Source organism: Arachis stenosperma, chromosome 8, assembly GCF_014773155.1.
Source record: "Arachis stenosperma cultivar V10309 chromosome 8, arast.V10309.gnm1.PFL2, whole genome shotgun sequence".
Taxonomy (NCBI): Eukaryota; Viridiplantae; Streptophyta; class Magnoliopsida; order Fabales; family Fabaceae; genus Arachis; species Arachis stenosperma.
Window position 1 is genome coordinate 10768054 of NC_080384.1, and position 19847 is coordinate 10787900.

The following is a 19847-nucleotide window of genomic DNA, read 5'->3' on the forward strand; positions in this document are numbered from 1 at the left end:
TTATGTATTATTTATTTGCTACTTATAAAATTTGATGAGTCAATATCAAATAATTAATGACTGGCGGATTTGTATTTTATGCCAGCCACAAGAAATAGACTTGGCATTGGTGGATTTCATCTATGTTGTTGTAAAGAGTTTTTCAATATCAACCTAATTACGAGGATGGTCAAATTCATTCCTAAAAAATTATTTATTTTTTAAATTAATTTTTAAAAAAAATTTAATCGAATTTATCTTTTAAAAATATTAATTTAATCAAGTTAGTTTTTTTGTTATTTTTTTAGGAGTAAAATTAATATATATGAATGTTTTTTCTACTAAGTATTAGAATGTTTCTTTTTTATATTAAATGGATGTTCTTTTATATATTTTTCGAATTTGTGATTGTTGGAGGTGGATAGATTAATGTGAGAGAAAAGAAGAAGGTTTTTATAGGTTTTAATTAGGTTTACTTAATCAATTTAAAATTTTTTAAATTTTGAACTTAAAAAATTTAAAATTAATTAATTATTAATATAAATTAATGTAGTTTTGTTTAATTTTTGGCTGATAAGCTTTTGGTTCCTTATACTTTTCCTTTTTTTAGTTGACGATACTAAAATTTATTAATGTGATACATTAAGTAATACTACAACACACATAGAAATTTTAATTGACTATTAGTATGATAAGTTTATAAAACTAGATCAAATAAAAACTTAATTGAAAGGAGAACTTGAGGTATTGGGATTCCTCAATTTGAAATTAATTGATCTAATTCCATAAATTTATCATGTTAGTCGCAACTACTAGGTGTATGTTGTGATGTCACTCACTTAACGTATCATGTCAACAAATTTTGATGCCATTAGCAACGGAAATAACAGAAAAACTAAAATGACTAACTTAAAATCTTTGTAGAACAAATTTAATTAAAAAAATTTTTTGATGACTCATTTAAAGAATAAGTAATTTTTGAAGACTAATTTGACCATTTAGTCACCTATTAGTAATTCAATTAATTTATGCATACAAGTATGTTATTTTTAGAATAGATGACAAAGTTTTAAATAAGAAAAAACAGTTGAATGTGATGGACGTAGCACATACATTAATAATGATATGTAGGAGAGAAAAATAGCAATAATGTGACGCTAGGGGAAGGTTGATATGAAAGAGAGGTGATTCCGTTTGTGAATTCCCTGAAAAGAATAGAGAAAGTGATGGAAGATAGTTAGAAGGAGATGGGGTAGTCTTTAGTTTTATAATCTAACCACAAACATACATTCATTATATATATCTGGCCATAACCATATCCAATGTTGGTGTGCGTCACATCCACGTGCTATGATGCTAACTCATGCATCACATTACACACTATCGTACCGTACCGTCTCATCGCCTTCAATCATATATCATAATTTGATTATAAGTCTTTAATATGGTTAATTGTGAACTAACAAATATTAGATTCCGGATGAAAATTGTTCCTATCGACCCATAGGCTTCTCTTCATATCTGCTCTAGTCCAGCTAAACAATCTGTGTAAAACGAGTATCAATTCTAAAATATATAATTTATTATATCTGATCTGATTTGAAGAGTGCATTAGTAGCTAGCTCCACACTTACGAGAGGGTTCCGCGTATTAAATGGGACTTTAATCTTCTAATAGACAAATGACCATGCCACCGAGGGCCGTAATAATTTGATTTATACCCTAAACTACTTATAAATATAAAATACCTCTTCCCGTAATATTTTTAATCGAGTTAATACTCAAAATCGTCCCTGAAAGATACTCGATTTCCATTTTGGTTCTCAAAAGATAAAATTAATCGAAATCGTCCCCAAAAGATATACGACTTAGTCACGTTAGTCCTTCCGTCAGTTAGATGATGACGTGGTGGGTTGATACCACATGTCACGAGATGATTGGTTGACGTATCAGGTCAGTGACACGTGACACGTGTCACCTGACATGTAAAAAAGTTATTTTTAATTAAAATAGTCTTTGAAAGTTCAGACGTAAGTCATTTTCATCTCTAAAATTTTAAAAATTAATCAAATTAGTCCTTATATAATTTATTTATTTTTTTTTGATAATATTAAATTTGAAATATTTTTTGATACTACTAATTTTAATAAAAATGTAATTGACAAACAAAAAAAATTGTAATTGTATCTTTTCTTCTTAAAAATTTTATCAATAAAATTATCGCTCTCCTTTAATTCTTCTGAAAATCTCTTTTATTCTTTTCTATTCTAAAACATTTTTCTTACATTATCACATTTTGCTGGAATATATATACTCAAAATTGAAATGTATGTATTTGTTAACCTAAACAAAGTTATATGCTCAAAATCAAAGTTTATGTATTAAAAGAAAAATTATATAATCTATCTCAAACATATGAAACACACAAAAATTTATGTATTAAAAGAAAAATTATATAATCTATCTCAAACATATAAAACACACAAAAATTTATCATGATAGATTATATGTGTATTTCATATGATAAATTACATAAATTTTTGTGTGTTTCGTATGTTTGAGATAGATTATATAATTTTTTTTAATATAAATTTTGATTTTGAGCATATAACTTTGTTTAGGTTAATAAATACATACATTTCAATTTTGAGTATATATATATTATAGTAAAATGTGATAATGTAAAAAAAAGGTTTTAGAAAAGAATAAGAGAAATTTTGAGAAGAATTAAAGGAGAGAGATAATTTTATTGACAAAATTTTTAAGAAGAAAAGATACCATTACTAATTTTTTGTTTGTCAGTTACATTTCTATTAAAATTAGTAGTATCAAAAAATATTTCAAATTTAATATTATCAAGAAAAAATTAAAAAAAATTATATAAGGACTAATTTGATTATTTTTTAAAATTTTAGGGATGAAAATGACTTACGTCTGAACTTTCAAGGACTATTTTGATTAAAAATAACCTTTTTACATGTCAAGTGACACGTGGCATATGGCGTGCCACGTGTCACTGATCTGACACATCAACCAATCATCTCGTGATACGTGGCATCAATCCACCACGTCATCATCCAACTGACGGAAGGACTAACGCGACCAAGTCGTGTATCTTTCGGGGATGATTTCGATTAATTTTATCTTTTAAAGACTAAAATAGAGATCGAAATATATTTCAAAGATGATTTTGAGTATTAACTCATTTTTAATCTAAGTGATTTATACCCTATTTATAAACGTGTTGATTTTGTTATTAGTCTCTTGTAAGTACTTAATATAATTGTCATTCACATGCAGAGACTCTGGACCACTCTCACTCCAAGTTCATTTCTAGAGTAACACTTCAAAACAAAAATATAAGGAAAAAATAATAAATAGATCTTTAACCTTTTAATTGGTAAACATTTAAGTTTTTAAAAATTTAAAAAGATTTTGTTGGATAGATAATAATTTTTGTGAATAATATGAAAAATAAATTTTAAAATTGACCCAATAAAGTAAAAACACACTACACCTCAAATTATTCACCTAAATTTTAATATTAGAATAATTATCTGCACACCTAGTAAATTGAACATCCGATATATCTATTGTTCACATTGTTTAATATTTTTATTGTCTATCTATACTTTTTCAATTAAAAAATATATTTAAATTTTTAACCTTTTTAAAATTTGGATACATTCATTTATACTGTTCACTTGAGTTTATCATATATCAAACCTTAAAAATTAACTATGACTCTCATTAACTTTTTTGTATATATATATATACACACAAAAAAGTTAGAGAAGACATAAATAAAAGATTGTAATAATAATTGAATTGTTAGACTGTTTTTTAAGAATATTAATAGTATTTTTAATTAGATCAAGATTTACATACAGTTGTTTTTATATAAAGTTATTAGTTAAAAATTATTAGATAAAAATAACTATTATTTAATAACTCTTAATTGTTAAATTCACATAAAGATAATTACAAGTAGATTTTTACCTTCCAATAAAAGTCGAATGCCATATTTCCTTGATTGTTTACATGTACATGAAAACCCATCAGATGATAGTCATAGATACATTATTGTTGAGGATGGACGCACCTCCGTCCCTTGTTTAGGACTTTAGTATATATGTTACTTGGGGTTACCCTTGAGACCCTATCTTTGATGGTGGTGCACACAACCATCACATGGAAGTTAATTTGTGCTTCAAAATCTTATAGTTTAATTTGAGTGTACACTTCATCAGTTTTACTGAAATCATATAAAATTTGATTAAGTTGAGATTGTGAGATTGAACGCCAAAAATCACAATCAAGTAGTTATGTACTAGTCTCAAGTAAGATATGCTTTATTTATGACTATACACACTTTTACATTTACTGCCACATGGTTGGTTCAAGACTTTAAGCGGCAGATTCACTTAATGAAATGAATACGTGATTAAATTGACCATACTCTATAGTCTACTGTGTTACGGAATGTTTAGCTATCTATGTAGGAACCTTTTTTTTTTCTTTTGTATACATACCCCTCGAGTATTCTCTCAATAACGAATTCTAATACAACATTAACGGCATTCTCAAAATTCAAGTACTAATTAACTATAGACAAGGTTATATGAGTAAGCCACTTGGCTTTACTTTTGTTTTTACTCTTTAGCAACCTGTGTATTTGAATCCGTGATGCACCTTTTTTTGGGACTAAAAAGTAAGGGTTTAAGTTATCGAAACGGACCGAAAAATACCGCAAAATCGAACCAAAAATTATAACAACTGACTGAAAATCGAAAAAAAATTGGTTTTTTTTTTCGAATCAAACCGATCGGTTCGGTTCGATTTTCGGTTGGTTTAATAATAACCGAACCGAAAAAGATGCTACATAAGGATTCTTTTTACTGATTTATCCTTACTGATTTAACCTAAAAATAAAACCCTAGACTCTGAATACCCTCACAGTCTCACTCTCTTTTCCTTTCACTCGCGCGGCACAGTCACCCACTCACCCTCAGTGCTCACTCCTTACATAGACACGAGATACCCACCCACCCACAGGCCACAGCTCACTTTCATCTTCCATTCTTTCTCCTCCATGCGGCCATGCCTGAGAGAATGAGAGCATGAGAGAGCCAGAGAGCGTCGTCCATTCATCTCTGTCGCAGGCTCGCAGGCGTAGCAAAGAGTAACGCCATCGTGTAGCCAGCAGCATCGTCCAGTTCGCGTCCTCGTGCAGTCCTAAGTCCACGTCGTCGTCCAGTCATAAGCTGTTGGAACAAACCCTAGGTCGTGGCAAAAAAACCCTAAGCGGAGCAGCACTCCAGTCGCCGATCAGCATTCTGGTCGCCGAACCCTCTCCTGCAAAAAGCACCTGAACAATGCTTTCTTCAGAGGTTGGAATCTGATTTTCAAATTTTTATAATTGATTAAAGACATATATATTAGTTAAATTCACAAATCATTATATTGCCATAGTATATCAAATTTAATTTGCCCCTAATTGTCGTTGCTAGTCTCTTCTTAATTAATGAGATGAGTTTGATTTTTAATTTTTATCTCTGAGGACTGTTACTGGTTTGTGCTTAATTAGGAAGACAAGTTTGATTAAAATTATTGTCTCTGATTGTTGTTGCTAGTTTGTGCTCAATTAGAAAGATGAGTTTGATTGAAATTTTTTCTACAGAATTTTTATTGTTGTTGCTTAATTATTATTCTTGCTTTTTATCTTGTTTACCAAACCCTGGTCTCTGTTTTATCCAATAAAAAATTAACAATTTTTCTTAGTTTCTACTAAACAGCTTTAATTATTTGGTTAATTTGTTTGCTGACATGGTGTCTAAGTGGTTATAGGAGTTCATATTTGTTGCTCCTATTTTTTACAAAGAGTGTGTCTGGTAGTTTGCTTGTGACTTCTTCTCAATATTTTCGTAAATTTTGTAAGATCTTGCGAGTGTACTGTTCAAGACTTCTTGTGGTAGTCGAGATCCATTACTTGGGAGTATGACTGAGAGGATGAAGCTTAAGTATAACAAGTACTGGGGTAACATAAAAAATATCAATATGATGATTTTTGTTGCTGTGGTTCTTGATCCTAGATACAAGTTGAAGTTTGTGAATTTTAGCTTTGAAAAGCTATATGATAAGGATGATGCTGATTTTTTGGGTGCAAAAGTGAAAGAGATATTCTCCAAGATGTTTGAATTCTATGTGAATGCAAATAATGGGGGTAGATCTTTTACTTCAGCAACAATGGATGGTGCATCAGATGTGGGAGTACCTGATGGCGACATGGCTGGTGATTTTTTCAAGGAGGTGCATTTTCATGAGATCATCAACAAGAATGAGGTGGATTTGTATTTGAGGGATGGTTTAGAGAAACCTCGTGATCAAAGTACTTTTGACATATTGAATTGGTGGAAGGTAAATTTTAGCAAGTATCCTATCTTATCTCAAATAGCTAGAGATGTCTTAGCAATGCCGGTCTCGACTGTTGCTTCAGAATCAGCTTTTAGCATTGGTGCAAGAGTGTTTAACAACTATAGGAGTTCTTTAACTCCAAAGACATTTGAGGCATTGATATGCACACAAAATTGGCTTCGTGCTTCTCCAATGACAACTGATTTTGAGGAGCTTATTGAAGAGTTTGAGAAACTTGAATTAGGTATGCAAAAAAGAAATTTGTAGTTCCTTTCATGGTTTATGTTTATAATTTATAATCTATATTATGTTTATAATCTATATTATTTTTTGTTTTATTTTTGTAGAAATTGCACCAACCGGAGAAGATGATGATGAGTCTGATATGGATTCAGATTAAGCATGGTAGCTGTTTGGATTTTATTTGTTTTAAAGTGACTATTTCGGTTTAAAGTGTGTTTATTTTTGTTGTTTTACTAGACATTTTTAATTGTCTTTGTTTTATGTTTAATTAAGTTGAATTTGTATTGAATTTGGATGTGATATACTCTTGTTATTCTAGTTTATTGAAGGTTTTAAACTTCATTTTATGGTAATTTAAATTCTGATTATTAGGTGTAAAAAAACTGAAAAAACCGACTGAACCAAATTGTTATTGGTTCAGTTCGATTCGGTTCGGTTGTTTAAACAACAGCCAACCGAATGATTAGTATCATTATAGAACCGATCAGGTTAGTTCGGTTGGTTTTCGATCCAAAATCGAACCGATTACACCCTTACTAAAAAGGCGTACATGTATGAAACATATTTATTTATTCTTTTTTGGACTGAAAAGAAAAAGACAAGTAAGGATTTAACTATGGACATAATTCTGATGTCAAACTCCAAATTATTTGAGTAAAATTTTACTTCAGTCTTTATCCATTTCACGAACTCTTATTTCGTCTATCGTCAATTAAAAAGTGATATTGTGGTCTCTAACTATTATTTCTATCAGATTTTTTATTTTCTCCGTTAATATTTTCATCCAGAATTAACGAATTTTATTTACGTAAACTGTTAAGTCAACACGTGTCAAACAACAATTTAAAAGAACAAATCACCTCCTGTACAATCAGCAAAACGTCATTATTTTGGAGAGTTCAAGAACACTTTACTTCTTTTTCTTTCTTTTATTGTTCAATTATAACTCAATGCCATACCTCTTTTCTCCTCTCCTCCTCTTCACGAACCAGATCACTACCAAACCAACTCTCTTTTCTCTCTGTCTCTTCTTCACCATTTTTGACCACCATCATTACCAACATCTATGGCACCACCATTCTCTGTTCTCACTGCACAACTCTACTACCATATCCTCCTTCTTCTTCTTATTCTTCTTCTTCAATTGAGTAATTTTATCTGTTTAAATATTTGAATTTAGTTTATAATATGCTCTTACGAGTTGTCTTTTTTTGAATTTTGATGATTGAATATAGATATCTACTTAAAGTATCAATTTTTATGTGAAAGAGTGATTTGGTGATTATAGAGTGTGTCAGTATTTTAATTGGTGTATGGATAATATTTGCAGTCAACTAATTATTGGTCCATAAAAATTCACTGTCTTTGTTTAATGTCAGATTTTCTGGTTGGAATGCGAATTTAGAATTTAGTGTAAAGCTAAATAGAGACAGAGGCGAGCTAGATGTGAAGGATTGTGTTTGTGAGGATAAGGAGAAGAAAAAGGAAGAGAGGGTAGCTGTGGTGACACTGTGGTTGTCAGCAATGAACAGAGAAGTAAAGAAAGAGATATAACTTTGTGATTTTGGTTCGATTAAAAGAAGAATCATCATGGTAGTGAAACGGTGCAGTGAAAACAGAGAATGATAGTAGATGATGATGATGGTAGCCGAAAATGGTGGAGAGGAGAAGGAGAGAATGTAGAGAATGGTGGTGGATGTTGATGATGATAGTGACCAAAAATAATGGAGAGGAGAAGGAGAGAAAGAAGTTGGTCTAGTGGTGTTATGGTTCGTGAAGAGGAGGAGAGGAGAAAAGAGAAGAAGAAGATCGAGGAGCAATTTATCCCTTTAAATTGTTGCTTGACACGTGTTAACTTAACAGTCTATGTAAGTAAGATTCGTTAGCTCTGAACGGAGACATTAACAGAGGGCAAAAGGTTTGACGTAATTAGTGGTTAGGGGCCACAATGTCATTTTCTAATTGATAAGGGGCAAAATAGAGTTCCTGAATTGGTTAAGGACTGCGGTGGAATTTTACTCTAGAAATTTTAAATACAATAGAAAAATGGACAGTAAGTGGAATTAATATTCAATTTGATCTCTGAATTTACACGCGAACCTCAATTTAGTTCTTACAGTTTCAATTGCCTCTTTAGTCTCCAAACTTTGTAAACGTGACTCATATTAGTCCCTAAATTATTTTGCAGCACAAAAACGTTAATGAAGCGTTGATATGGACAACCAAATGTCATGTTAGAACTTGTAAAACAATGCCGTTTTGATTTTAACACTCAAATAGCACAAAAACGACACCAAATCACTTGCTTTAGAAGGAAAAATTTCAATAAACACCATTTATGATATTTTTTGGACTATTTGAGTCTCAAAACAAAAATGATGTCGTTTTACAGAATTCAACGTGTCATTTCAATGTTCTGTTAAGGTGTGTGCGTAAAAAATTATCTCAAAGACTAACATGAGTTATATTCACATTTAGAGACTAAATAAAGACAAATAAAATTAGCGTGCAAGTTGAAGGACCAAATTAAATATTATCTCACAGGAAGTATATATATATATAAAGTTTGTGGTCAAAATCAAATTTATCTCCAACGTTATTTTGGATTTAAAATCGTCCCCAACGTTTCATTTGATATTAAAATTGTCATTTTTAATAAATTTTTAATTTTATTACTAAATTATCCTTAATAAAAAACATTATATAAAAAAAAGAAAGAACGCGAGGAAAGGGGGAGAAAGGAAGAGGGGGAAGGGGGAAAGGGAAGATGAGGGGAAAGAAGAAGAGGGGGAAGGGGGACAGCGCCGACGAAGTTTGGAGCCACTGTCACCGTCGAGAATCAGAACCAGAGGGAGAGAGGAGACGTGAGCCAGGGAGAGAGCTCGCCATTGCACTCCGCCACTGCCGTCGCTACTGCTGACCTTGCTGCCACTTTGCGTCCTTGCCGATTCTGCTTCTGCTTTGCTTTGGATTTGGCTTCTACTTCGACTTTTGCTTTCAATTCGGCTTCTACTTCTGTTTCGGGTCTGTTTCTATTTCTAATTTTGATTTGTTATTTTTTTTATTTTATTGTTGTTGTGTGTTGATTTTATTGTTGAATTTGATGTTGTTATTTCTAAATTTGAATAATGTGTTATTATTGGTATTGAATATTGTGTTCTTGAATCTGATTATTGGTATTTTCTAAGAGTAAGGAAGGTGGTGATGGTGGTAAAGGTGGTGGTGGTGGACTGGAGGGTATTTTTATCCGTAAAAGGTCAAAAGGACGATTTTAATATCAAATTAAACGTTGAGAACAATTTTAAATCCAAAATAATCTTAGAGATGAATTTGATTTAGGGTCAAAATAATATTTATCCCTTTATTTATTTATAGTTGACAGAAAAAAAAATCAAATATGGTTATTACAGCAGCTAAAGTAGAGCTTTATTGTATATATGGGTCCGTTACATGAACTTTAATTTCCTTCTTGGTTGGTATCAAAATAAGTAACTTAGAAGTAATCTCTGTCCTTATGAAATAATAGGAAGAAGAATACATGATATATATCCGGAAAATGAGATGTATAGACTCTAATTAATTAATTGATGACGAGGAGGAGAAGACTTCCATGGTGGAAAGATCAAAAGAACTCCAATTATTAGTGTTCCAAGAAGCGTCATCACTTACTAAATTCATAGAAGATGGCATCATCAATAACTCATCATCATCATCATGATGCTCATTCATCAATGGCACCATGGAGAATTCCATCTCCTGCATCTGCATCTGCATCATTGATGGTGGTGGTAGTGGTGGTTGCCATGTAGCAACACCATCATCATGTTGGACCACATCATCAAATCCATCCAACTCGATCCCACTCATCAGACTCAGTTCTTGTTCAAACGAAGAAGGTTCCACGTCAGCACATAGAACTCCGAAATCATCACCATTGTTGTTGTTCTTCTTCGGCTGCACAACTACTGCATCGTTCTCGGTCTCACCGCTGGAGGAAGACGAACCGCCATGATCCTCACTTATTGGAGCTTGGTTCAAGAAGTTGGCAAACACAACCGCCATGTCTATGTCACGTGATGATGATGGTTGATGAGCATCAGCAGATGACGATGAGTAGTCTTCTCCCTGAAGGCGGTGTTGCGTTTGGTTTCTGGCGGACTTGGAACGGCGGTTCTTGCGGCATCCACCGCCGACGGGGACGTTGCGGAGGGAGCCGCCTTTCGTCCAATATCGGCGGCAGGCCTTACAGAAGTAGCGAGGCTGAGAGAGGCTGTAGTTGTTGTAGTAACAGAATTTGGTGTTGGTTGAAGCGCAGCGGGGGCAGTTAGGGGCTACCTCTATGGTAGGTTTCCAGGTTGGTGGCATAGGCATAGGAATATGGTTATGCAGCATTATATGGTGATCTACACTTGATGGCAACATTTAATGGATGAATTGAGAGTTGAGAGTGAGAAGAGAGAAAGCAGAGAGAGCAGAGAGCATGTATGTATGTATTTGTGTGTCCAGAGGAACTATAACGTGGGCGGTTGAGAAATCGTTAACATTAAGGAAGGGTGTGTGCAACTGCATCATATCTGCACTTTCATAGCCGCCTCCCCCGTCTCTATATATATCATTCCCTCACGTGCTCTACCTTCTTAAGTCAAACCAATTTGATAGTCCAAAACTATTAGACGAGCCAACTAAATTATTATATAACAATTTTTACAATCGATTTAGTTAATTATTAATTAATTTAGATTATTCGTCACTTTATTTATTCGCTTAAGTAAATATCGAAAGTTTAAATTTTATTGTATATATAATAATTTATTAGTCAGTAACTAATTTTCAAGTACGATAAAATTAGTCACGTATATTAAAATTAGAAATGAGAAAATTTAGGAGACTAGCATTTTTATTAAAATCTGACTAGTACTTAATTAGTAAAAAAATGAAAAACTTTAAAATTATTAGATAAAATTTTATACTACTAAAAATATTAATAATAACTGATTAATAACTATAAATCATAAAATTTGTTGATCATTAACACTAAAGATATCTTATTGCATCTAAAGGGTTGGTCCATTATTCAAAAGTATATGAAATTAAAGATCCATTCCTCTCTCCTTTATTATTCAAAGATCCATCTATATCTAGCTACTTAAGTCATTATAACTAGTCTTGGTCTTAAATACCCTATTCTTTAAAAAGATTTCATTTCCTTAAGAAGTAAATACTTAGTATTTTAAGGAGAAATTAAAGGTGGGATTTGAGTCTCTAATGAAAAGTCGGCAAGAATGTATGAGTATGAAACAATACTGTGTATTGGATTTAGTGTGGACGGTACTTTAATTTGGTTTATGCAGGAAGCTTCACATACATATGCAGTTGCCAGTTATACACATCATATGGCACCATCATCACGTGCATTACAGGGTTACGTGGCACATATCTTTCCATCATTTTCAAATTCTATAATCATCCTTAATCCACAATTGACCATTCACATATCACCACATTTACATGCCTAATTTTTTATTATAAATTACTCATCTTGCTCAATTCCTCTTTTACACTATGTTTGGTTTGATAAAAAATGAGTGAAAAGAAAATAAATAAAAAAAAAAATGGGTGAAAAATGATATTTTTTTTGTTTGGTTATGAAAGAAAATAGAAAGGAAAGAAAATTTTAGTGTGGGTCCCACTAAAAAAATTTTCTTTCCATCACAAGCAAAAAAACTAGAAAAAAAGTGTTATATTTTTGTATTTCCAATACTACCCTTAGTTATATTATTATTAACAAATATTAATATAAATTTAGTTTTACTATATTATTATAATAGAAATTTATATTTAAATATTATATATATTAGATAAATAATTTAAATTAAATATATAAAATTATAATATTTTATAATATTTATAAAATATAATAAAATATGAATAAATAAAAATATTTATATTTTATTTTATAATAAGGGTATTAACGTAATTTTATACTATTATGATTTTCTTTCTTTTCACTTTTCTTTCCATCCAAACAAAAGAAAATTTTCCCTCTATTTTCTTTCCATCTATTTTCTATTCATCCAAACAACACACAAATAACTCAACTTTTCTTTCCATTTTCTTTCCTCTCATTTTCTTTCCTCTTATTTTCTTTCCTTCCATTTTCTTTCCAACATCCAAACAAACCCTTAATATATTATTAGTGTGAACTTGTATTCACTTTAAAATTATTCATAACTCATATCAATTGCAAAAATACATACCGTGACCAGAATTTTAAATACATTAATAATTAAATTACTTTCAGAGAATTCAATCAAATTCCAATAATACTTTTCAATTTCTCAGATATTATTTTATCCCACAATAATTAAAAAACTTTTTATTAAGACCGGTGATGATGATGACCATTATTACTAATTAACCTATCATATGAATATAATATATATACATTGTGGTGCTCTGATTTATATGAAAAGTTTTTAGATGATTAAAAAATATTAATATTCTAATCATTTTAGTCATAGATAAAAAAAAATTGAAGATGAATAATACTTGATTCTTCATCTGTTTTTTTTTTTCTTTTTTATAGATGATTATTTTGAATATTAAAAAACTTTCAAACATTAAAAAATTTTTAGAGAAAAATCAAATAAAAAAATACCTGATAAAAAAATCTCACATGTAATTATTTTTATATAAAATTGATAATAAATAACTATTAGATAATAATTTAATCAAATTTATTAAATTATATAATAATTTTTACTATCAAATTTATATAAAAATAGCTGCACATCAATTTTTACTTAAAAAAATAAACACATATCAAACTCAAAATCTTAATATATCGAATTAATTAATATCTTATCTTATAAACTCTTGGCATCTTAATGTTTTTTCAATGCGAGATTAACACTTTATACTCTTTATCCTTACTACCTAACAGTAGAAACAGCAATTTGAAGCTAATTAAGGTTAGAAGGAGTTGGTAATTAATTAGAATTGATGATGAAAAGGAACAGTATAAATTAAATGAGAGAGTATGGGGCAGCTAAGGGTTGCAATCATAGGTGTGGGGATTCGATCCAAAAAGGAACATTCGAATCACGTGGGGGTTTAACGTTGCTTTCACGAAAGATGCCAACGTACGTATTCGTAGTTAGAGGATCACTGGCTTCCACGTCTCTAACTCCTTATTATTCATTATTTCCAATAATAATTAATATGTCAATATATGAAATTGCTTGCATGTATGTCATAATTCACTATAGCTTATTAGGTAGGTAGAATTAAGCAGTAATAAGCGTTACGTTGTTGGTGCAATCATATGCAGATATCTATATATGCGGAATGTGCATGCATAAAAATAAGAGATTAATTAAATTAAAGAGAGGGCTTGATCCATGCATCGGTTATAAGATGATGGGCCATGTGATGCTTGCGGGTCTCTGTTAGTTACGTTGATCAATACTATTGACCTTATTCCTAAAATCATGATCAGAGATTCAAGAACGAGTAGAAATAAAGCCATCATAATTATTGTATACTTGATTATTAGATCATACAGCAATGTATATTGAAAAAACATTCACACTATCGTTTATTATTGCCTCCAATATTTCCTTTTAGTCCAGCTATTCTTTGGAGAGTATGGGGTGAAAAAAGAAAAAAGTTTCCTACCTAATCAACTAAAAAATTCAATTTTGACGTATCTTTTGCAATATGATGCAATTTGGTAGGATGTGTTAGGAATAAAATAATTTATATATATATATATATATATTAAGAATTTAAGTTTTTAGGACAAATAATCATATGTTATAGTATAAAATTTTGCATAATTTAATAAAGATTTTGAGTTTGATTCTTGTTAATATATGAAAAATACAAAAGCTTCAACAATAGTACGAGCTTAGGATAGTTACATTTAATGAAAAAAATATTGGTGGTTCTTAAGAAGATTTTAACCTGAAACATGTATATATGCTGGATGCAAGACAGTGAGAAATTAAAAAAATCGTTGACCCAATAATCTAAACAACACAGTCAACACTCATAATAATAATGTGAAGTCCACTAATAATATCACAATTAATAATATCACAATTACTAATGAAAACTAGTTGCAGAGTTGAATTTTAATATTATAATTTATAGGGAAAATTCCACTCCCCTTCCCTGCGAGATGTTAAAATGACACTCTCCTCCCCTCTATTTTATAAATGTACATTCCCTTCCCTTCTAACTTTTAAAAAACCTTCTCTTTAATCCATTTTAAACTTTTTGTGTTAACTAATGTTAACTTTAACCATTTTTTAAGAAAAAATAAATTATTTTTAAAAAAATACCCATTAACAAAAATTTTATTTTTTATTATTATATTTTTTTACTAAAATATTTTTTAATAAATTATTTTTTATTGATTAAATTGTATTTTTTTAAAAATTTAATAATTATATTATTTTTTTCTAAAATATCCTTCAATAATTTTTTAATTATTAAATTATAATTTTACCAAAATTTTCGTTAACGATTTTTTTATATTTTATTATTAATTTTTTGATATCTATATATATTATTTTAACATTAAATAAAAAATTTTAGTAAGATTATTTTTCAATATCAATATATATTAATTGTTATATATATTAATTAATAGTGGTAAAAATTTTTTATTTAATATTAAAAAATAATATATATTGATATCAAAAAATTAATAGTAAAATATAAAAATAATTGTTCATAAAAATTTTGGTAAAATCAAATTTTAATAATTAAAAAATTATTGAAAGATAGATATCTTAGAAAAAAAATAATTTAATTATTAATTTTTTTAAAAGTATTTTAATAAAAATACAATTTAATCAATAAAAAATAATTTATTAAAGAGTATTTTGGTAAGTAAAATTTAATAATAAAAAATAAAAAATTTTGTTAATGGATATTTTTTTAAAAAATAATTTATTTTTTTTTAAAAAATGGATAAAGTTAACACAAAAAATTTAAAATGGATTAAAGAGGAAGTTTTTTAAAAGTTAGAAAAGAAGGAAATGTACATTTATAAAATAGAGGGGAAGAGAGTGTTATTTTAACATCTTATAAGAGAGGAGAGTGAAATTTTCCCTAATTTATAAGCACCAAGTTGGTAGTTTAAAAAGAGAGAGATGACTGGTTAAGTGACCAACTTTGACCAAACAAATTAAACCAAGTGGATATTTTATCACCGAGGCAAGTTACAACTGAGACTCGGATTGTCATAGAAATGTGGAGTTGCATCCGTTCGTTCTGCAGCCGCATCTAGTGAATATTATAATTGATACTCCTATAACCGGACTAGTAAATTACGCATTAGGCCAATTTAAATTAGTTTTTATATTTATTATTATTATTTAAACAGTTATGTTATTTATATCAATCTTTTTAATATACATATACATAAGGAAATATATACTTTTTTTCCTCTTCAAATTTTATCAAAAGCATAAGCCTCTTCCTCCATTACACATGCAAATTCATTTTTAGTAGAATTTGCACCATAAAAATCTTAGGATTTATGATGTATGATGTACGAATACTAATACGGATACGGGACACGTCTACATGCGAATTTTAAAATTTTACATGAAACGAAACATACATACATATAAAATATAAAGTATTTTTTAGATAAATCGTAATGATATTTTATTGATATTAAAATATAAATTAAAATTTTTAATTATTTTTAATGTCTTATTTTAATTATATCAAATATTTAAAATATTTTTTTAATAAATAATAATATATATTATATCTAAATTTATTTTAAGAATATATGTTAAGAATAAAATTAGACACGCTGACACGTGATAATTTTTAGGTGTGTCCAAACGTGTTCGGAGAATAATTTTTTATTTTTATTAAGACACAGTTGGACATAGCAGACATGCGTGTCGGACGAGTGTCGGTGAGTGTCATATCCAAAATATATCCGATAAACGAATACGGCAACTCAGTAAAGTGTCCGTGCTTCTTATTATTTATCTAGTTAAAAGAGAATAAATCAGCTTGATATAAACAAAATGAACAATACAAGAATCTGTTCTACGATTTGAATTCCAGACGATTCTTTTTTGGTCAGGGTCCAGGCCCACACATGGGCCCAAACCGTCGAAAAACCCGGAGCCCCAACCCAAAGAATATGTATAAAATACACAACATTAGAACTTTCCTTTTTGGGTCTGGAGCATTGGAAGCTCTTTATTTTAAGTTTCACTGTATAGTGACTAACCATTGGATCATGATTTGTGGAAAGAGCCCAAGTGGTAGTGGTGATTATAAAATCTAATTTGGGCTAGGCCCATTATTTCTTGGGCTAAATGAGGAAGTTGGGCAGGGTAAATGCCTAGGTTGACTATTTAGTTCAAAGGGCCCGAGAGCTCTTTTATGCTTATAGTATATAAGGGGATGAAGTTACCAAAAATAAAAATGTATATAAGGGGATGCAACAACTAATAACCATTACTTGATATCAAAATTGTAGTCAGCAAAATGATAGCAAAAAAAAAAAAAAAAAACCTGGTAACCGTTCCCTATTCAACAAAAAAAAAAAAAAATCATTAGCTATTCTTAAAAACCAAAAAAAAAAAAAAAGATTACCTATTCTTCAAAGAATATCATAGCCTATTATTTAAAAACCAATAAAAAAAGAAATCAATACCTATTATTTTACTAGATTAAATCAAACTTAAGTCACTTTTATAGTTACATTGTGAGATAAATAAACGAAATATTTGTGATTGAAGGATGGCAAAAAATATGTTGAAAGCCCAGAAAATATAACGACAAAAAAAAGGGCCCTCCAATGTTAAGTTAAGTTGTGATAAGAATGTCTGTTTTCCAATTTTCCAGCCTCAATTTAATGCTGAAAGGAGGGGACTCTTGGTTGCTCACACTCTTTGATTTCCTCACAAGTATTAAACCTAATGTGTCCAAATACTTGAGACAAATATTTATCTGTTTTGTGACCCCATTCACCAAAACATCATCCCCACACTTTTTTTTTTGAGGGTGAAAAATAATATAACTATCAAATCTGGATCATTGGGTGCATGATGGCCATATTTAATACTATTATCCTAGAACTACAACATATATATTATTGAAAGATAACATAATACTCCTCACACTGCTAATAATATAACAACATTGATTTTTTAAGTACTAGTTATAATATAAACTTTGTAGTATATCATAAAACAAATTAAATAATGCAATAATTATGGACAAGAAAACTAAAGAGAGTTTGGGCATGTGTCTATTGTTACCTTTTCAGTAGTTCTTAATCATTATGATTGAATTATTGATATCTTTTTTAGTTGAAGTAGTATAAAAACTACTCAAAATAAAAGGAGAAAAAACTCTACAATTAACCTTCGTTTTCTTTTATCCATTTTGCAAGAGAGAAACAGCAAGGTAAGTCAATCTTCTAAGGAAGAGGTAAAAAAAAAAAAACTTTAAAAGACAATAAAAAATTAATATAAAAATACTTAAAAGTTATTTTATTTTATATTATTTAATTATTACTAGAATAATTAATAATTTAAATATAATAAATGTGTCTTATAAATATTATATGCATGAATTTACAAATATTAATTTAAATAAGATAACTTTTAAATTGTTATCTCCCTAATATTACCATTAAAAAAATAATAATCAAAACACAACGGTTTGTAATATATAAACACTTTAATTAAAAAATTAACTATCCTAAAGATATATTAAAATTTAATCATAAAAGCACTTATATAATATATATATATATATATATATATATATATATATATATATATATATATTAAAGTTTAAAATACATACTAAAAATAAGTTAAATAATATATATATATTTTATGATAATTTTTTTTTGGTTGTTTGAAATTTCTTTTATGATAATAGATTAAGGAATAATTTATCGCGGATCTGAGTTTAATTAAGAGTCTCTCATTTGGTTAATGGATTGTATTTGTCACATGCATAAAGTAAGATTTAAATTCTCAATATTTATTTAAATAGACAAGTAGACGAATGAACTAATAAACTAATCACTCAACCAACTTAAGTTAATTTTATGATAATTAATTTGATATGGTTAATTTTTAGTATGCTTGTAATATTTGTTGGATATTTACTGTACAAATTAATTATTCGTTAAGCTGTAGTTGTGGTTAGGGAATCATTTGTCCCCACCTTCTAAATCCGGGGCTAACCCTAGCTATGGGACCCACATGATGCCTAAACAGATACTCATCTTGTTTTCATCCCCAAATCACTCAAGCCATCTCCTTAAGCACTGTACAATTGAAATATCATTTTCTGTCTTCCAATATTTTTTTCTTCCTTATGTCTCCTTTAATTAATTTCTTCTCATTCAAGTACCCTTTTTCCTGTTCCCTAACAATTATTTCCCAATTGATGATCTCACACACCATTAATAATTCACTAGTGATGCTAATTATTATCACATATCAAAATCCTTGACCCACATATGTTCATTCTCTAGTTACATCCCACCATATATAGTGTATGGACCAAAACTAATTACAATTAAATTACCTAAACTAATTTTCAAACAGAGACTATTAGTGACTTGAAGAGTTAGATTTACATTATCAAAATTAGTTGGAATTGGAATTGGAAAGGGTCCATGTATTGGAAGAAAGGCATATTTTATTTGCACCTATATTTTTTGTCCCTTAGAAAGGTGACTCACTCACTGGCTGACTTTCATGATAAGAAATAATTTTATCAAATACAATATGATTTTGAGACCTTACCATATTCATATTCTAGTTTGTACCAATTTAAAAATATGTGTTGATTTAATTCATTTGTTTATTAGGTGCATCTCAGATCAACACTTGGATTCTTATGCCAAGTTAGATGAACCATCATTATGATGCATTTGGAAATTCCCAGCAACTCCTATCATTTGCACCTAAATAGAACTCCTGTCATTCTCTTTACATCTGATACAGCGATATATAGAACCAGCTTCAGTAACTATGCTATGCTTTCTGTTTTTTATTTATTTATCTTTTGGTAACAATATATTTTATATTTTAAAAGACTATCACTAATTGATTATCCTATTTTTTTTCGAGTAAAATGACAAATAAATTCCTAAAAATTTACACTTTGGACAGATTAGTCCCTAAAAAAAATACTAATAAAAT

The 19847-nt window shown here is 29.3% G+C and overlaps 1 protein-coding gene across 1 annotated transcript; it reads right to left on the minus strand.

The window, feature by feature from the left end:
- Positions 1–10032: 10032 nt before the first annotated feature.
- LOC130946742 (dof zinc finger protein DOF3.2-like) lies at positions 10033–11164 on the minus strand. The gene has a single exon (XM_057875584.1). It carries the CDS (start codon positions 11056–11058, stop codon positions 10213–10215), a length of 846 nt encoding a protein of 281 aa, XP_057731567.1. The 5' UTR covers positions 11059–11164; the 3' UTR covers positions 10033–10212.
- Positions 11165–19847: the final 8683 nt, after the last annotated feature.

Coding starts and splice junctions, on each gene's coding strand:
- LOC130946742 (XM_057875584.1), bottom strand. CDS start 11,058: ATGTTGCCATCAAGTGTAGATCACCATATAATGCTGCATAACCATATT.